Genomic DNA, 20,313 nt, shown 5'->3' with positions numbered 1-20,313 from the left:
GAGTGAGCTTTCTGAATGCCAACCGCCGTAGGCCCGCATGGTCGCCGCGGCCACCAGCAACCTGTGCGAGGCGGCCAACGCATCAGTGCAGGGTCACGCTAGCGAGGAGAAGCTCATCTGCTCAGCTAAGCAGGTGGCCGCCTCCACAGCTCAGCTGCTGGTGGCCTGCAAGGTGAAGGCGGACCAGGATTCTGAGGCGATGAAGAGACTACAGGTGAGACCCGCCGCGAGTACGCTTCCACAAGGTGCGCATACTAATTCCGCCTCGTCTTCTCCTTCCTAAAGGCTGCTGGCAACGCGGTGAAGCGAGCCTCAGACAACCTGGTGAGGGCGGCTCAGAAAGCAGCCTTCGACAAGACGGAGGACGACAGTGTGGTGGTGAAGACCAAATTTGTCGGCGGCATCGCTCAGGTACTCGGCTGAATGAGCAGTAGAGATTTATTTATTTATTGTCCCAAGTACAGTCTGTTTGTTGTCTTGAACATGTAGTGCTAAACGTTAGCAAAATGTTTATTGTCTCCGCCCCCTTCTCCTCAGATCATCGCGGCTCAGGAGGAGATGCTGAGGAAGGAGCGCGAGCTGGAGGAAGCCCGGAAGAAGCTGGCTCAGATCCGACAGCAGCAGTACAAGTTCTTGCCCAGCGAGCTGAGGGAGGACGAGGGTTGATGGCCGGCCAGGATGGGACGCCGGCTCTCCTCACGTGTAACTGAAGATTATACAGCACTTGAAACAGGCCCTGTTTGGTAAGACGACCAAGTGCCTGTGCTTCGCCGTGTATTTGTGTGTATGTGTGTACGCGTGCAAAAACGTCAATGTTTGAGATGAAGTCGTGTGAGAAACCTTAATGTTACAATAATGACGTGAAGAAAGTTGTACATCTATTATTGTTACTGAATGTTTTATAGTCAGTGAGCAAATTGTCATGAACAGGTGGCAAAGTCCAGCTAAGGGTTGTTTTTATTCCAGGCCCAAAACAAAGGCAGTAGGGGTATGTCTCATTTCACCACTAGCTTGCATGCACCCTCGAATCGATACATATCAAAGAAGCTACTAACCAATCGAGTAGTCGAGCATCATGGCACTTATTACATGTGAAAGAAAAATGAAGAGCTTTTTTTTTTCCAAAACGCCATAAATGCCACATTCAAAAAAAAACTCTCCATGCCATTTTTGTGTGTACACAATTATGTTATTATTTATACGTTTGTCGAACAAACTGAGCCAATGAATTGTTTTAATCAAATTAATTCTTGTAATTTTTTTTTTTTCTCAGCATGATCCAAATGGATTTATGGCGTTTTGGAAAAGAGCAAATCTAAAAGAAAAAATATATATTTATTCTTGACTGATATTTTAAAAAGAAACTAGTTTTTCTTACCGAGTGGACAAAAAAAGGTGCGACCAAAATGATCTGCTTGCTTTTCATTTCACTCCGTTTTTGAAAAACACAAACTCACACAGAGCAGTGCAACAAATTTGCTTCAAACTTTTTTTTTGCACTAATAACAAGACAATAAGTGTTGCTGTGGAACTTCTATAAGGATTTCGAAGTAACATTCATCGCGGTTAATCACAGCAAAGTGTAAATATACGACTTAAGATATTTTCCCCATTTTAAATTCAATAGTTCCATTGTACTTCTAATCAAATAAAATACATGCAAACTATCAGCAAAAATTTGCAAGGCACAAGTAATTTCTAAGTATTTTATTAGCAATATATTTCATGACTGAGTCATTTAGTGAGTAGGAGTTATGATAATAAATAAATACTGTATTGTATTGAAAATGTACTATTTTATAGAAAAAAGAAAGCAACAAGAGCAATATGAGCATCGTGTTAGACCAGTTGCATGCACACCTCCATGCGACAACACGCGCCCCAAAAAACTAAAATGGCAAAAAAGGTACGTTTGCTTAAATAAGGGGAAATTATGCTTTGCCATGAAAAATACCTGTTAATGTAGTAATGTTAAGTTTATACTGGCAGTTTTAACATATATGATCCAAAGTGGCTTTTTTTTTTTTTTTTTTAAATGGAACATCTGTACATTTTTTAATGCACATGTTTGAAGTTTCAATACTTTTGGCAAAATTTTGCGGATCCCTAACAAGAAGCTGAAAGGCAAAATTCACAACCTGTAAATTTCCTAGTTCAGTTCAAATTAATATTTCAACAATCCTCTTAATCATGCTGTTTGTATTTTGACTCATCAACAGTACTCACTCATTGCAAATATAAAAGTAGAAATTTTTGTCTGTTGTGACTTTTGCAGTTCGGCTTGTTAGCGACCATCAAGTTACGCAAAAAGTACAAAAACATGTGCATTTTAAAATATAAATGAGGTCAAATTAGGTTCACTGGCAAAACTGAGTACATTTCGGAAATTTCACCTGATTTTGTGAGTGGTGTGGATTTTATTGATCGTATAAGACCTGTTTATCTTGTTCAATATTTACATTTACAATATTTATCGTCTCACATTGGCATCTACAATGTCAACTCACTGTATTATCGCACTGGCGAGCTGAGAACGGGAAGCGACTGCACGTTATGTTGAACGAAACGAGCCTATTGGACGATGCACTGAAACCGCTTCCTTCCATTTGTTATAAATCGAAGACATTCCTTCGCACGCCGAACAAAGTAAGAAACTTAAGCTCTGGTTGGAGAGCCCGTCTTCTAGATGGGGAATTTGCCAGCAGGTTAGCTCCTGCGTTGTGTCTCATGTGCCTTACTCGAGCGTGTGGTGCAAGCAGCTGAAGATCCGTCCCGGTTGGGGCTTGAGCCTTGAGAACTTTTTTTTTTTTTGCCAATCCCCATCAAGGCCGACAAGTGGAGTTCTTTGCCATACGATCCAATGCTTTGACTGCCGGCCGATACTTGCCTATGTCGCGAGCGTGGATACCTTTGGGAAATTTCAAAACTTGGATGGAATACTAACGGCATTCCTTGAGCATGTGTTTGTGTTTGAAGTTATGAGAAGTTGTTTGAAAAAAAAAAAAGAACTGGGTTGTTCTTGTTCCCGTATGTGTCATGGAACCACTTTCAAATGTCTGTTTTTACCAGTATAAATGCAGTGCTGAGCAAACATCTAAGGCTGACACTAGTTTTGTTGTTCCAATAACTTTTTTTCATTGCATTCATTTTATTTTTGTGTGCGTTTTTGCTTCCTTGCGTTGTGTTCATTTTTATTTCACATTGTTTTATGCTTTTATCTAACCCAGCACTGGGTCCAAAAAGGTACCTGAATATTAACCCAATCTGCTCAAAATCCAAAACTGGGTCACGCAAAACAACCCAGAATTGTTTTGTGCGTACAACAAAAAATAGTCTACTACAACAACAAATCTAATGACGGGCCAGTATGTTTGCCCAGCGCTGTGTATTTATTGTCTGAATGATTTGTGCAAATATTCAAGCAAATGAAGTGAGGAGGGAAGTTGATTGTGTTCTGAATTGGTCTTGTGCAAAACCCCGTTTAGTTGGATGACTTGATGCTCTATGTATGATATTTATCTGGTCACAAAAGTATTTTTGGTATTCATCACAAAATAAAAAAATTAAGCCGATTTGCTTTTGTTTTTGTCATTTGGATGGCTTTCTACATTCTCTCCAGCAGGTGGCAGCATTGTCTTGTGCAGTTGATCCCTTTCAATGGAAGTCAAACCAAATATAGAAATAGTGGATGTGTTTTTTGTGTTTCCTTCTTCCTTCATTCCTATAGTGATGTTGAAAACAGTGATGAGCTCACACTGTTACAGCCACAGCATTTCCCCAATTAATAATAACAAGCTTTTTTTTGTTGACATTTCCTTCCCTATAGGGATGCTACGATAGAGGCAGGCACGTGGGAAGGCCCGAGGCTTGTAAAGGACATTGGTTTGCTGGTGTCCCATCATATGGTGAGAGCACCATATTTGGATTGCTTCACTCATCCAAGGCCAAGCAGACACACAGGAAAGGGGCGAGTGACGCCACGTTTTAGTCGTACTCATCTCTGGCCTGTTTGTTTGATTAGACTCTGGCATTTTTTTAAAATGCCATTATAAAAAAAAAAGACGTTCAATTGAGCTGTGGCTAATGTCACGAATGACAACAAAAAGTTCTTACGCCTTTATTATTTTTAATATAATATTTTATGTCATTGGTTAATTTCTTTTAACAAATGTGTGACACTTAAGGAAGCAAGCTCGGGTCACACTTATGGACAATTTAAAAAAGTTTCATGAACTTAACATGGTTTTGGAATGTGAGAGGAAGTCGGAGTACTCCACACAGGAAAGCCAAAGCCGTGATTTGAGCCGGAGAACTGTTAAGGCAGACGTGTTAACCACTGGCTGCTGGTCTCGCTGCTTTTCACTTTTAATCCTTCTAAATTCTTGCGTGAAGATCGCTGTCCTGTGGCAAGCCAAAGAATTTTTCCAGCTGACAAGTAGTTTGGTTTTCACTTCGCTTTGTCTGGGGAAATTCTTACATGGTGTAAAGAAGAAACAGTTTAGAAACACATTTTGTGCTTGCCACTTTGTTTGGACTTGTTGTGAGGTCATTGAGGCATTCCGTTCTTGTGTGTTCTCGCTGAAGCGACGCTCTGGAAGATAAACCCAATATTCATCAGCTGACAGAGCGTCTTATTGCTCGGGTCTGGAGCGCATGACTATTTTAGGTCATGGCATACTGTACCGGAGCTCCTCTGCTCTATTGAGTGGAGTAAAAGGCCAGTGGAAAGAGCTTTGATTTAGGATGTTACTGTAACATGACTCTCGATGTGCTTCTGCTTCTGCTGCTACTTCAACGTTCCATCTCAGATATCATCATTTGGACCGTCCTAGTCTTTTCAACATTCCCGGCCCTTTATATAATGGCAGTAAAATCTGCCAAGCTCCGCCAGATAACGAGCGGGCGCCACTTCCGTGAGTTGACTGCTCTTCCTTAGCCAACATGTAAGCAAGGAGGATGCCACAGTATTTCTCCGTCAGCAATGACAGCAAGGCTATATTGGGACAGAGCTGAGACTTCAACCTGCCCCAGCTAAATTTGGACAAGGAACAGCAGGAATATCTATCAAACGCTATCATTTGACACCCACTTAGACCATAGTTTAGTTCTTAACAAGATTCCTTTTGATTTCTTTTATTTTCTTTATATCGTATTTCACGCAAATCGGTGACGCGAGGAACCGCCGTGTCGTCGACTACAAATGATCTGAGGGCAACCTCTTGGGATTTTCAATCACAGCACAGTGAAATGCAAGACTGAAGCTTCTTAATTTGGAAACTTTGCTTCGGGCCTGTTGGATGCCTGTCACTCTGTGGCACCCACGCCCCTTTTAGAGCTGAACAAATAGTCGGCAACAAGTGTTGAGGAAGGGGACGGTATCCTCGAGGGAGGAAACCGGGCGGCCATTTTCATTTAACCGTAAGGTCCCTAGGAAATAACATTTTACCCATCACAGAGGCAACATTAAAATTGCTGTAACCCAAATTGGGTCAAACCTAACTCAGGGCTGGTCCCCATAATGATGAAGCCATTAGCAAAATTCTACATATCCTCAATGCTTCTGTCTTCCATTTGTTATTTTATTTTTTTTAACTTCCCACACTGTCTGGGCCCGCCCTTCTTTTTGTCTTTTGAACGGTCATGCCGGGCGATCAAACGTGACTGCAGACGGTGTAAGAATGCAGGTGGAGCTGAGAAGTAGGCATTCCTCAGCGTGGCCAAACCACGCGGCCCACTCGCTGTCGACACCAAAAAAAAAAAAAAAAAATACCGCAGCGGAATGTCTCCATCGCCTTTGTTTCCCACGCAATATGTTAAGGGTGTGCTTCACACCGGGTGATGGTCATTTTTGTGGCTTTCGACTTCCTTTCATAAGTCAAAAAAAGCTCCCTGACTAAAAATGAACTTCTGATGAGGAACTCCCTTTAGAGTTGACACACTCGTAAAAATGATCTTATCGAGAAATAAAATAGCTCCAAAACAGACACAGAGGAAGAAGTGGCGCATCCTTATCTGCCCCTTGGTTTAAAGTTCCCATCAAGACATTTTATGGCCTTCTGGAACGGAAAGAAGCATAGCTTGTCTTTTTGGACCGTACAACGGGTCCCACCGTCTCTGCTGAGGGTCTGAGACCAAGACACGCAGCCCATATATGGAGAAATATACAAAAGAGTTCCCCTCAGCGCGCAAACACGGAAACGTGTCGGCCTCCAGAAGTACTCCAGTGTGCACGTTCGGCAATAATTAGACAATATGAGAAATGTCCAAATGACTTGTCCTTCTTTTCACTTCTCTTGACCATCCCTGCATACAAAGAACGCTTAAAATAGATGTTTTTCTAACCCACTCTGTCAGGTCTAGAATTTAATTTTCCGCCAGGATTCCTAAGTGCTGCATGAGTTCTAAATGAATCATGACAGCCTCCCCCCCTCCACCTCCTCCTCCATTCCTCGTCTTCCTCAGTCGGTCAAAGCCGAGTGAGCAGCATCAGATATGGCTGACATTCCTTCTTCTCGGTGTGTCCCCATCTGTTGGGGAGGAACACAAACAAACAGTGTGGGCGGCGTAGCCACCCACCAACCCACCCTCCTCCTCCAGAGGCCACAAATATTTCACCATTATGACCTCTCGCCAAATCTTATGTCTGCGGCACTGGCAACCTTGACTTTTTATCCTGTTATTGCAAAGTTCAGCCTTTTTTTGTTTTGCTTTTTCTAGTCTAATTACAATCAAAGCTGTGTAATACTAAAACACATTTAATCAATATTTTTATTCCAATTATTACATTAACGATACCAAGTAATGGCTTACCAGGTAAGCCAACGTCAAAGTTAGTCTGGTTAAAAATAATATTAATGTTATGACGTTTTCCAATAAGAAGAAGCAACTTTCCAGGTCGGGGGGGTTAAAATAAATAAATACAAATCAGAAATTGATTATTGATGACACTGAACAACATTCCCTGTGACTTGACAGATTCATTCTTCGCCATGCCGTATTGTGTATCGGAACCTCACCAGCAGTTCCCAGTTGTTGCAGCCAAGTACAGCTCCCAATCTATTTAAATGGATCATCGCTTTGATTAAAGCACACCACATCACTGACCCAGCAAGGCTTGAGTTACAGCTTCGGGCTATGACACGCACTCTGATTATGCGCCGCCTAATGGTTATGACCCTGCTTGGCGCTATCTGAGTCCAGAGTATCTGTGTATATATATATATATCTGGAGCAGGTCTGCACAAATCATCAGATGGCATCTAGAAGGGAGACTGCCAAGATAGCGCTCAAACGAGCAAGGGACTTCAGTATCCCTGGGTTCTTTCGGTGAAAGGTTTAAAGATACGAAGTTCAGCTTGTGAAAACTTATGTTGAAATAAATGGAATTATTTTGTATAGAACAATCCTTATTGACTTGAAATAATTAAAAGATAAGATAAAAGTAGCTTCAATTAACATTAGCCTCAATGCTAGCTATTGTGGTACTCAAGAATCCTAAATTAATATAACAATATGTCGAATGGTTATCTGTTATGAGAAAAGTCGTGAGGGCAGTTTGAGTTCCACCAAGCATCAGAAAAGTTAATTGCACATTATTAGTTGACATTAGCTCAATAATGGTATTAGAAGGTAATTGATTGCCAACGACGGAACAGTCCGACCTAGTGGACATGTACAGAAAGCAAATAGTTCCAAACGTCAGTTAAAAGTGTGTGAATTCTCGCCGTTGTCACTTTAGTGTCAACTGGAGACATATTTTTGATTTTTTTTTAAGGCCTTGTTTATGACTATCACCATCGCTTTAAATACGTGACATGGCCTTATTTATCTGACCCGCTCTTAACTACCTGACATTGTGGCAAAGTGAAGACGAGGTGAATATGCATCGGGCTCATTTACAAGCACCTGTCAAAAGCAGCTGTCGGCTCTCTTAAACAACCCATTCAAAGTACAGAGGCCAATGATTAAGATTCGGATCAGAGGGGTTCCGCATGCCTGATGGGTCCACAACATGCAACAGTTATCTCGTGTTAAGTGGCTGCCATTGAAAATGAAACAACGTGCTTGTTGTCAAGTAATATAACATCATCTCGGCCCTTTGCTTCCAAGTGTTTACGCTCTAGACATAACATTAGGCACACCAAAAACTACAGCAAGTCGTGTGGACACAATAGTAATAATAATCATCCAATACCTGGTGTACCTAATGAAGTGTCTGTCAACACGGACACATTCGACAAAAGGAGGGATTTGGGACTTCTGTCATCAAAACAAATGCATTGAGTCCTTGCTGCTATTTTTATCACGCTAAAGTGTCAACAGGGGAAATAACATAATGGATCTTATTTTCATTCCCAAAATGCCACTGATAATCCGGCTTTGCCTTGACAAACGTTCCCCTGATTGCGGTCAGGGAAAATTCGCTTTAAGATGATAACGATCACATTACAAATCCTTTTAGGTATTTCTTAATGGACAAAAGTATCGGGACGTATCAAGGTGGAATCAGCGACGATACTTTAAGATAATCCGAAAGGTGATTCTAAATTATTTGCCAGTTTGTGATGAGAAGGGAAGGAACTGAGATCATATTTACAAGTAGTGCCAGTCACCATAAAACAAATGCCTCGCTGTTAGAACAAGCTGGCGTGTAGATTATCAAGATGGTTGACTATTATTGTGCATGTCAGTCAGCTCAAACAGTCTTAATGGCAAACACGAGCCGCGGAAGCCTTCTCATCATTTACGTCGTCATGGAACATTTCTAGATGCTTCCCTAACCCCGCCAGTCGTCATTTGCCAGGCGTGGCGACAATAATGTATAAAATCCAGCAAAGTCCGGACCAGACAGGAATTATTTTGAGAGACATATCTAATGGCATTGGACCTTGGACATTTGGCACCCGGGCTTGGATGCATATTACAGACCAAGGCAGGTGCATGAAAGAGAAGGCGATCCTAAAAATATCCAAAGTATCTTTGTAAAGATTATAGAAGACACTTGTGTGTCCTTGCTCCACACCCTTCTGGGACTAGGGGCCTGCTTTTTTAATAAACCGCTTTAATTATTTTGACATTGAAATATAGAGTATTTATGAAGATTTATAATATATGTAATATAATGGAAACAACAGTAAAAAAAAAAAAACTTTAAGATTATAATTCTCGACTTAGTTTATTATAAAAATTTTATTAGAAATAATACAAGCTAGTAACAAAACAAACAGCTGGTTTTTTGAGAGGTAGTTAAAAATTAAATTAGAAATAATACAAGCAAGTAACAAAACAGCTTGGTTAGCTCATTAAATAACATTACAAAAAGTTCTTGTCTTTGGATTTGGGCCTCAGGGATTCAAAAGGGGGGTTCAAGAACTGGTCAGGGTGGACGGTGAGTCAGGTGAACATTGTGGCAAATGTTGAAAGAGCCTTATAAAAATAAAAAATGAAAAGCGTAGGCTCGGTTGAGGCGTGTCGCACATCCCCAGTTTACAGAGGATTTCCTGTCCACTATCAGGTGAAAATCCCCATCATCACACAGAGCGATTGTCCCGAGGGTGGGCTTGGCCACAAAATGAAGCCCCCCTCCCAGGCCCAGGCAAAGCTGCCAACACACACACACACATGCAGACAGACATTGTGTGTTTTTAAAAGCCTGCTGGAGCTACTTGTGGTCCCAAAAGTCGGAGGGAGGAATGACTCCAATCCAAATCGACATGGCAATGTAGTAGAATGCAATTGGGGTAAATTTGTTAAAGAGCTCAAATGTTGTCAATATATTATTATTTTGTGATTTCTTTTTTTTTTTGTGAAGCACATTGAGCTACCTCGTGTACGAAATGTGCTATATAAATAAAGCTGCCTTATCATAAATCTGATATAATTTAGTATGTCCAACAGATTAAATCGAGTAGAACATTGGTGCAATTAGAGTCATTTTCCAAATGTTCTTGTGAAATATGAACAAACAAAGGATCAGTTTTGCGCGAGTTATCCAAAAAAAATCCCGTTCGCACAATACGGTTTGTTTCCAATTCAAGAGCTGCGCCTTCATCTTCAAAGTGGCTTTTCTTACGAGGAAGCCCCTCACCCCATATAAAGACGTATCAATGTTTGGGAGAAGACGAATCAGCGAGTAGACCCTCACAAGACGTCCAGCTACCCTCGCATGCACGCATGCATGCCTCCTCCCACCCCAAAAAAAGTATTGGATGTCTGAAGGAATCCACAGGCCCCCCCTCTTCTAAGTACATATTTGCGAGGGCACAGAGAGGCAGAGCCTGCACTCCAGCTCCACGTTCACTGAGGCACACACGGCCCCGGCTCCAGCTCTCGCCACTTTCCCACTTTTTCCCTTTTGACGGAGTCTTTCCCTCTTGGGCAATAAGCAGCCATGGACGCCATCAAGAAGAAGATGCAGATGCTCAAGCTCGACAAGGAGAACGCCTTGGACAGAGCTGAGCAGGCCGAGTCAGACAAGAAGGCGGCGGAGGACAGAAGCAAGCAGGTCGGCCCACTTTTTGCAAATTCATCATGTGCAGATGGATAGATGGATAGATGGATAGATGGATGGATAGATAGATAGATAGATAGATAGATAGATAGATAGATAGATAGATAGATAGATAGATAGATAGATAGATAGATAGATAGATAGATAGATAGATAGATAGATAGATAGATAGATAGATAGATAGATAGATAGATAGATAGATAGATAGATAGATAGATAGATAGATAGATAGATAGATAGATAGATAGATAGATAGATAGATAGATAGATAGATATGCATGAATGTATTGATTTTTCTTGTTTAACTGGCTTGTCTTTAATACGCATGTTTAGTTAGAGGATGAAATAAGAGAGTTGGAAAAGAAAATGCGTGTGACTGAGGACGAGCGAGATAAAGTGTTTGAGGAGTTCCAAACTGCCGAAGAGAAGCTGCTGAGCGCCGAGGAGGTCGCCACCAAGGTATCCGTTCTTACCTGCGCCGACCTCCTTAACCTTCCTCTCTTTCTTTTTTTCTCCTGTCCTGTCCTGTCCTCTCCCCGTTCTCTGTTCGTCTTTTGTATCTGTGTATATGTGTGCTGTGCCACTCCCTGGTCACCCGCCCCTCAAAAAAAAAAAAAAAAAAAAAAACTGATACGGGCCTCAGCTTGAGGATGACTTGGTAGCTCTGCAGAAGAAGCTGAAGGGAACTGAGGATGAGCTGGACAAGTACTCTGAGGCTCTTAAAGATGCCCAGGAGAAACTTGAGCTGGCTGAGAAGAAAGCCACTGATGTAAGTAAAAACAAGGGATCCACCAGGGCACCGTCACACGTCCCCTTCACGTTTTCATCTTCCTCTGCACTTTCACTGTCATTCTACTCTCATGTTGGGAGGTGGAGGGCCTCCATAACCCAAAAGTTAAAACCATTACATGGAAGACTAATAATTCAATCATATACAGTCACAAACCTGCAGGTTTCCCATATTTTCTTTTTTTTATATAATATAATATTTCTTGTGTATTTTGGCAACTTCAATAACCTTGAGTTGGACGAAACCAAATTTCTAATTTGGGGTTTAAGATGAAAAAACATTAGAAGCCTTGCACTATATTTTACTGCAAGCTGAACTATTTACAAGCCAGCCCAAAGAAAGTCACACTTGAGTGTACGTGACATCCACACCACATCTATTTTCAATATGGACACATGATAGCAGTCGTATTACATTTTGCACACTAATCCTCGTCGTTTTATATGTCGCTGCCTGCTGAGGCATTTTTTTTTTTTCCAAAGTGAAAATCAAGTCGGTCTTCCCACGAGCGCAGGGAGCCAGCGGAGTGGATATATATAGCCGACTTCTTTATATGGTCAACATTGAGCTGCAGGCTGCTTGCTTAGCAAATGGGGGAAGAAGAAAAAAAAAAGTTTCTCGCAGCAAAATTTGGCCAAATATAGTCGGACATGGAAAAGATGAAGATAAAAAAAAATACATTTTGTATATAGTAATTGTTTTAGGCGATGGCAGCCAGTTATAGTTCTGGACATGCAATGGTCGCGACTCACTTTTAGGTCACTAGTTACGTTTTTTTATTTTTTAAGCATACAATAACGTAAGTCAAATAGAATTCTGTCTGAGGATTTTTTTCAATAATCATTTTGCTAATTGATTATGTTGACACCCTTTTGCCCGCACCGTGTGTATTGTTCACAGTTGACCAGCAGGGGGTGCTAAAAGACAGCTAGTTCCTGTGCTCTTGGTTGATTCGTGCTCATTGAAAAGGCGTGTACAGCATTATCAATTTAAATTCCACATTCAATTGATTTTAGGGGCCATGTGACTTATAATTAAGCAGTTAGCGGGGTTTTATGGTAAATACAATTGCGCTTATTTCGTCGTCAAATACAGTGTGATAGTGGAAGATTTGTTATCGATTAGATGCTATGATTATAATACTGGGCCAATATTGCCTATACGATATCAACACTGAATTGATTTTTATTACTTTTAAGTTTTCTTATGCCTCAAACTTTTCTTTAAATAAGTGCTTAGTCAAAAAAAAACAAGAAATAATATGGAGAATTAAATTTATGGGCATATTGTAGTGGGTCCAAGTGATTGTCAAAAACTAAGCGCAGAGCTTTTTTTTATCCCTAAAAGTATATTCAGTATTATTGTAAAACTATTATGCACTGTGCTTAAATAAAAGAACAATAGCTGTGTTGTATATTAGTTTAAATTCAAGTAGTTTCATTTTAGACATCTCTATAACTTAGTGGCTCTCAAAGTGAGTGATAACTCTTGCAAGTGGTATACTGTACTACAGTACATTAGCATTTATTGTTCAAGATGTACCTTTAAACATTTATGTAATATTTTCAAACCCTATTTATGTGCAATAATTTTTCATTTAAATTTATTTATTTACACAGTTTTTCTGTGTTTCAAGCTCAGTGTTAATGAACGCATTTTTTTTGAACACTTGGCCCTACTATGCTATTGTATTTTGACATTGTTTTTTATTATGAACAATAATTGTGAACAAAAAAGTATCGTTCGATATCAATTATGACATCGGTGTCGATGGATAGCACCGTTTGGATCGATCCGCCCATTCACGTGCAAGCCGGATGACAAGTCAGTCAGTCAGCCAGTGCTCCAGAGTGTAAGCGTTGCTTAGCCGTGAGAGAATCACAAAGGATGGCAGGAACCACGTCGGTGGAGGCTGTCAAACGAAAGATTCGCTCTTTGCAAGAGCAAGCGAACTTCGCGGACGACAAAGCTGAAAGAATACACCGCGAGTTGCACGAGCAGCGCCAAGCCAGAGAGGAAGTAAGATAAGACGTTTGTCGTTCATATAGCTCCTTCCACTCACTCCATGCGGGATGCTGCGCGCCTCGTACGCAACTTCACCTGCTCCGTTTTGAATTAATGCCAAATTGGCGACCTTGAACGCTGATGGTGAATGTGTGACTTGAGAATTCACTGCAAGCAGGAAGCTCAAACGTCAGGCTGCAGGTGACAGATGCCATATATGGTCAACGCACAGCAACAGTTTGTTTTTTTCCACCTTGAATTAGAAAGAGAGCAAATCCCTTGGACGGCTTATACTGTCTGAGGCCAGGGGAGGCTCAGTCTGATATAGCTTTATCTCCTTTGTCTGATGACTTGCTCCCAGCTTAGTTGCTCACAGTATACTAGTGTGACTTCCTTGTTCGGCCTCACTTTCAGATTTCAACTTGTCTGTCAAACTTAAAGCAAGGAGGGGCCAAATTCAAACTGCCACATTTATATGCAAATTTTATATTCTTGCAGAAAATGTGGACTCAAACTGCGTTTTTTTTCTTTATACTTATCAATATTTACTTTCACCAAATCCCTTATTATATGCTAAACAAATATTCGCCAACAACTTTTCTGTGATAACTAATTTCAGCTCAAGGTGTTAATATGTGCTTCAATAACTTTTTTCATGGCCCACAAGGCTAACTAAAATTACAATGTTCAAAAAAATAATAATTCAAAATGACTTTGGCACACAATGGGATTAAACAGCAGGCACAGAAAATGACAGTTAAAAAATGACATCAGAAAATCTATATTGAGTTGAAAAAAAAAAGTGTTCATTGTGAGCTTGACATCTTGAATGAGTCCAAACAGCATGTCAAAAAGCAGAACAAGTCAAAGGAAGTCTTACTTCAGTCGGTTTCACAAACAACTGCTAAAATAAGCAAGCACGCCTCCCGTTTCTTTGGGCTGACATGTAAATCTTGTGGTTGGAATGTTTGTGTTTTAAAAAAAGAACAAAAATGACCTCTTGTCTCCTCTTCTCAGGCTGAGAGCGATGTGGCCTCCCTCAACAGACGCATCCAGCTGGTTGAGGAGGAGTTGGACCGTGCTCAGGAGCGTCTGGCCACTGCTCTGACCAAGCTGGAGGAGGCCGAGAAGGCTGCCGATGAGAGCGAGAGGTGCGTTCTGGTGCCGTTTCCGTTTGGCCGCGTGTTCGTCGCCTCTCCTCACGTCTCCACTGGCCGTGTCTTCGCAGAGGCATGAAGGTCATTGAGAACAGGGCCATGAAGGATGAGGAGAAGATGGAGATCCAGGAGATCCAGCTCAAGGAGGCCAAGCACATCGCTGAGGAGGCTGACCGTAAATACGAGGAGGCGAGTTTTTCCCACACCTTTCCAAAAATAAACTGTTGCTGCTTTTGTAAACACTTTTGCGCTGCACCCCAAAGGTGGCTCGTAAGCTGGTCATCATTGAGAGTGACCTGGAGCGTACAGAGGAGCGTGCCGAGCTGTCAGAAAGGTACAATTTGCAAAATCTGCAACCCCCCACCACCTCCCCCTGCTTGCAGTTCACCCTAACCGGCAAAAAGTATATTTATGTAAATGAATACACGGCCGGGCTGTCGGAACATGACGCCTTGTGTTCTTACTATATGTGCCGAATATTTGCATTTGCTCCCCCCCTCCCACCTTGATTGGCTGCGGCTTGCAAACGATCGATCGCCACTCACAGTCACTGGCGAAGGATGGAGGATGAGCTAAGAGTTGAGGAGCAAAGCATGAAATCACTAAACTCCTCAGTCAGACAGGTACTTTAAGCCAAAACTAACACACGTGTATTTTTTTTTTTTTTGCACAAGACGTTCCTTCATGCAATCATTCGGCGAAAAGAATGAATCTTCCGCTTTGCTTGCTCCTGCTTTACATTGTGCATCTACGTTTTTGGAGTCGAAGTGAATTTTGGTTGGCTAAGTGTGTATCTTCTCACGCAACACAGCGGCCAAAAAAAAAAATTGTTTTATGGGATAATAATTTTATAAGCCTTTTAATATTCACTTGAGCTCAAAATTTGGCTGCTGCATCATTTCATGCTTCACTTTTTCATAACTCCAAAGCCACGTTTTCCACCAAGTTGAATGATATTCTTTGAAACAACAGGCGGGGAAAATAATAAATAATTCATTTGAAATGGAAATTGCAATATTAAGGGGGTAAAAAAAAAAACTACAATTATTATTTATTTATTTTTTTTCCAAAAATGGTTCAGCCCTATTACTTGGCACCTTTAGAGAGGGAAGTGGGCAGGGTGAAGCGAAGTATGCCGAGTGCTCGACCTAGAATTGTCACCACCATGTGCCAATGTAAAGTTTACACTGTAAACAAACAAAACAATCCACGCTACAAAGTTGTCTGAACTCCTTGGTGGAAGTCCGGCTTGACATTGCAGGGACGTGCCAAAGAACCATTCCAACGCCGACTGTCCAAATCTAATCTGCTCCTATTTGATCTGGCGATCCCCTCCACATTCCTGCTCTGTTTGATTCACTCGGGGGTTCCTATCGTTCTTACTGATCTCCTCCCCCCTCTCTTCCCTTTTGTTTCTTTCCCTCTACCCATTTGACATCTGGTTCTGTCCCTCGACCTCGCTTCCTCCCTCTCTGTCCCATCTTCTTTTTGCACCTGTTGTCAAACAAACCAGCAAATGCGCTGAGCTGGAGGAAGAGTTGAAAACCGTGACCAACAACCTGAAGTCACTGGAGGCCCAGGCTGAGAAGGTAAGCGACTGACTGCATGCTGACCAAGACCCTCCTGATTTCCTCCATGGCGGAGGCGGAAGAACTCGGGAACCGGATGGTTGTACTGCTTTGACGAGTTTATCAGAAGAATTGTCGGAGAGCTGAGGCCTTCTCAGTTTGTGTGACTTCTCCTCTTTGTGACCCCGCAGTACTCACAGAAGGAGGACAAATACGAGGAGGAGATCAAGATCCTCACCGACAAGCTGAAGGAGGCGAGTTTCACAGCGTCACCTTTGCCGTCGGGGATCTGCGGCGCGCTTACGTTTTTGCTTCTTCTGCACAGGCTGAGACCCGTGCTGAGTTCGCTGAGAGATCAGTCGCCAAGCTGGAGAAGACCATTGATGACTTGGAGGGTATGTTTGATTCGGACATCTCCATCTTTGATTGTTTTGAAATCCATTCACGGTTATTTTTGGTTTCAAAATGGAGGCGGCTCACAGTCAAAGTAGGATTCACAAACACAATGTGTCGCACAAATTTGTCTTTTGTGAGTCAAATTAGAGGAACCAGGGAAACGACAAAAAGTCACAAGTCAACATTTTTCTGTACATACCACAAGAGGACTTTGCTCTTATTTGTACTGCCCTTTCATTCCTGTCATTCTTTGGTGTAACTTTATTTTCCTCTTTCCTCCCTTTCCCTGTTTCTTTGACTGTCCTTTTCATGTCACCTTTGCTCTCCTTCTCACCCTGCACCCCCCCGTGGTCCATCAATAGATGAGTTGTATTCTCAGAAACTGAAGTACAAGGCCATCAGCGAGGAGCTGGACCACGCCCTCAATGACATGACTTCCATGTAAATGTTCTACCAGCCGTGCCTCTTGTGTTTGTTGGTTACTACTAGGATGGGCGGTTAAAGCTCATCATCGAAGAAAAACAATGTGCTGAACGGCGTCGTGGGTGTTTGTAGCATGTGGTGAAATTTATTCTTCCCATCCAGAGCTTGATTTAAGTTGTTTATTTAACACCCTCAGCTATTCCAAAAGTAAACACAAAACAAAAACCCTAATCTGTGGGAAAACAGTTATATTGATCAAGCGCAATTATAAATTTCTTCTTCTACCCTTGACACCTTCATGTGTGTAAATGGGACCACACTGCCCCAAGAGGCAAAGGCGCACATTGCAGGACCAGTTCATACATAGTTTTGTTTTTCTCTATTATTATTATTTACATTTTTCTTTAGTGAGAATTTTGTAAACGAAAAAAAAAATCTGAATAGTTTTTATTCATCATGATTTCAATATTGATCTAAATATTGGTGATTTATTATTTTTCCGTAGCCATCTTCTCAGGTTGCGTCATTATGACGCCCATTGTTTGACTCAGGTGGTCTTAACAATGTCTTTCCATGTGTGAGCAATGTGTCAGTAGTTTTCGAGCGGGGGAAGGTAATGCATGTCTCGTGAAGCAGCATGGACCGGTTTTATTTCGTTTCTCTTCGTCGGGCCTTTTCACGGTAACCTGAGACGCGCATGCTAATCAATTGACTCTCCGTAGCCCCGAGCCTTCCCTCTTTTGATTGATCATCTAACTAACCGGCTTTGTTCCTCATTAAATCCGCCTCATTTTTCCGGGCGTGGCTCCCGTCGATGTGATCTGACTCCTCCCCTTTCATTCACTCGACTTCTTCTTTCCTCCCCTGACAGATAAATTGTTTACATCTCATCAAAGACGCCTCCCTCCGGCGGAGTGGCATCTGTCTGCTCTCTCCAGCCTTCCCTCCATCTTCCTTTCCCTCTCCATCTGTGCTCTCCCCGTCCTCATGTTTGTTCTCATCCTCATGTCAAAGTCCATCCCATCTCTTGTACAGAATCCTAAAATCGTTCTGCGTTGTGTAAAAAGAATAAACCTCATCCCTTCCATGTACGCAGTATCTCTTTTCTGTCCCTTTTCCCTATTTATTCCCACTTAAAGCCTTGTTTTTTCTTTCAACATCTCAGTTGCCCTTGCTTTCATTGTTTAGGTCGGTGGCAGGCGAGAACTTAAATAAATGCTGAGTCAATTTAGCTTCTCTTGTAACAGTCGAGACTTTTCGGCAACAAGTACTGTGACGGGGAATTTTACTTTGGCTGTTTGAGGATGGGGATTGGATTATGATCAGGAAGATTTTGGTCAAGTAGCGAGATGATGGAGAACATCTGGTCGGATGAAACAGAAGCTTTGTGCGCATCTCTGTTGCAAGATTATGACGCGGGCATTGTACGTTACGCAGCATTTCAATAAATGTACAATCTAAACGCTCTGAGTGTTTTGATCAATTGTCAAAAATTAGGGCAGAAAGTGGACGTTAACAGCTCCACAGTGGAAATTGATCATATTTTATTTATTTATATTTTAGTTTTAATAAATTAACTCAATTAAATCTTGAAGTTTCAATACTATATACACAATATGCTCCTGTTTAAAATATTTCCAAACCAGTATCAGAACTTTAAATGTTTGGGATTGTTGTATTTTTTCCCAAGAATGTAATAGTAAAATATTAAGCCATGGTTGCATAAGTAATAAGATCATTTATTTACATAAATTTATGATGATGAAAAAAATACTGCAAATAAAAGAGTTAGGAAAGCAAAAATTATTCATTTTCTATAAAATGTTGAGAAAGTGAAACTTTATTTGATGTCTGCTTTCTTTTAGCTGAGATGTGATAGCTAAAATACCAGAAATTTGTGAGGAACATTTTTCATTTTTTTTTTGATATAATTAGTGTCAACATGGGTTTTGGGGAAAATGTCACATTGAAAACCTATTATTAAAAAAATACTCGATTGTTTGAAAAATTAACCATTCACTTAATACAAATTTACGCAAAAGTTGAGTATGTTGTGGATAAAACGTAAATAGAATTAAATGACGCACATGATTGTTGATCATGGCCGAGGGGATATTTTCAACATCCTGACTATCTTTTCTTGAAAAGGTAGGCTTGTCAGCAGACTTTGCACTTTTGTTTTCTCTTTTTTTGCCTGTTTTGACTTGTTGACTGATTGCAATCATCTACCACAATAGTTGTCATGTCACTAATTATTTCCATGTAGCCTTCAATAGGAAATATTTTTTAACATATTAATGATGCTTGTACAAATTAGGATACAGTGTTCTCCATTTTGTGATTTTATCAGTGCAAATAAGAATGGTGACTGTGTGCATGGTTTCGCACAAAACCATAATGATTGTTTTGTTTTGTGTGCTGTGAAGAATGTGTTAAACATGTAACCGGCTTGATGATTAACAGTCCAACCGGCTGCCTCTCAGAATCACTTGTGTGCGACTAATATTTTTATTTTATTGTTTTTCCCCCCCAATAGAAAAACTTGCCCATGCTAAAGAGGAGAACCTGGACATGCACCAGATGTTGGACCAGACTCTAATGGAACTGAATAATTTGTGAACGCACAATCTAACCCTGACATGCACCGTGGTTTGGCTTTTTGTCCTTGCACCTTTGTTACCCAATAAACCCGTTCCTTACCCGCGGTGCCGCGCAAACAGCCAGATGCTATTTTTTATTGCACCATCCTGCCTTCAATGGAACTCAAACCAAGGAGCTAAGGGAAGTCAAACTTAAGCATTTCTTCCGATGAAGCCCAAAGTCAGAAGCATGTTTGCATTTGCAAGCCAGTTTTTGTACTGTAACAATATATTTTCCTTGGGTGGAATTACAGGTGACTTTGCTTATAAAGATTTTTTTTATTATTTTTTTTTTTACATTAGCTTTGATAGTTATATTTTATTTGACTATAAATTATGCACATGCCAAGGACAAAGTGGAGAAATTTAGCACGTAAACCTCACAATAATGGATTTTTTATTCAATCTGTAAAAAATACTGTAAATGCACTCCTTGTGAATTTTCAGTTTATAAACTGGTGCTAGTTTGTACATTGTTTAGGTTGTATTGGTTTGTAAGAGCCACAGTCCTGAATTTGTTCATTTTGTCTGTGCGGTTTCGGACATCTGGTTGTGCAGTTTTAGCATTTTTTAAAGTAGAAGTTCAGAATGTTTATCATATTTGAAAGGTTTAAAATTTGAAATAAATTAAAGCACGTTTTGAAAGCTATGTGATTGTATGGTGTTATTTTTTGACATAGATCATTAGTATTTTACTTTTGGTCAATATATAGTGGTACTCGGAGAATTAAGTTTTTCAGTAGTACCTGGTGAAATTTTTAATTTGAATTTCTTCAATTGATTTTTATGCTTGTGATGAATTTTGTGAGTTACCAACATTTAACTG

The 20,313-nt window shown here is 40.8% G+C and overlaps 2 protein-coding genes across 23 annotated transcripts in view; both read left to right on the top strand.

Moving 5' to 3' along the window:
• tln2b (talin 2b) overlaps positions 1-7,170 on the top strand; it is a 66,776-nt gene extending 59,606 nt beyond the window's left edge. For 6 of the 8 annotated variants that reach the window (XM_088378649.1, XM_088378650.1, XM_088378652.1 and 3 more), the window contains 3 exons: positions 32-214; positions 286-411; positions 538-3,572. In XM_088378649.1, coding sequence (XP_088234775.1) covers positions 32-214; positions 286-411; positions 538-666 — 438 coding nt within the window. In that variant the 3' untranslated portion in view covers positions 667-3,572. Of the gene's footprint in view, positions 1-31; positions 215-285; positions 412-537; positions 3,573-3,826; positions 6,015-6,975 lie in introns of those variants that run through there. The other 2 variants (XR_015859054.1, XR_015859053.1) reach the window with 2 other exon arrangements.
• Positions 7,171-10,243: 3,073 nt separating this feature from the next.
• On the top strand, positions 10,244-20,136 carry tpm1 (tropomyosin 1 (alpha)). 15 transcript variants are annotated; one of them, XM_088379856.1, is made up of 10 exons: positions 10,253-10,504; positions 11,154-11,279; positions 14,322-14,455; positions 14,533-14,650; positions 14,725-14,795; positions 15,975-16,050; positions 16,221-16,283; positions 16,355-16,424; positions 16,788-16,866; positions 17,720-17,939. In XM_088379856.1, exons 1-10 carry the CDS (start codon positions 10,391-10,393, stop codon positions 17,721-17,723), a joined length of 855 nt encoding a protein of 284 aa, XP_088235982.1. In that variant the 5' UTR covers positions 10,253-10,390; the 3' UTR covers positions 17,724-17,939. The 15 variants fall into 15 exon arrangements, with proteins under 15 accessions (XP_088235975.1, XP_088235974.1, XP_088235983.1 ...); XM_088379853.1 differs by lacking the exon at positions 11,154-11,279 and adding an exon at positions 10,844-10,969 and having other exon boundaries at positions 10,258-10,504; XM_088379849.1 differs by lacking the exons at positions 11,154-11,279; positions 15,975-16,050; positions 16,788-16,866 and adding exons at positions 10,844-10,969; positions 15,009-15,084 and having other exon boundaries at positions 10,244-10,504; positions 17,720-18,313.
• The last annotated feature ends 177 nt before the right edge of the window (positions 20,137-20,313 follow it).

The sequence above is a fragment of the Syngnathus floridae genome, chromosome 6 (genome assembly GCF_059516105.1).
Source record: "Syngnathus floridae isolate MCC-2025c chromosome 6, RoL_Sflo_1.0, whole genome shotgun sequence".
In the NCBI taxonomy this organism is placed as follows: Eukaryota; Metazoa; Chordata; class Actinopteri; order Syngnathiformes; family Syngnathidae; genus Syngnathus; species Syngnathus floridae.
This window is presented reverse-complemented; position numbering and strand designations above follow the sequence as displayed.

Bases quoted from the DNA above. Each gene is read 5' to 3' on its own strand.
- tpm1 (XM_088379849.1), top strand. From the start codon at position 10,391: ATGGACGCCATCAAGAAGAAGATGCAGATGCTCAAGCTCGACAAGGAG. The intron at 10,970-14,321 runs GTATCCGTTCTT...TCCTCTTCTCAG, and splicing joins CCGAGGAGGTCGCCACCAAG to GCTGAGAGCGATGTGGCCTC. The intron at 16,425-17,719 runs GTATGTTTGATT...CTCCCCTGACAG, and splicing joins GACCATTGATGACTTGGAGG to ATAAATTGTTTACATCTCAT.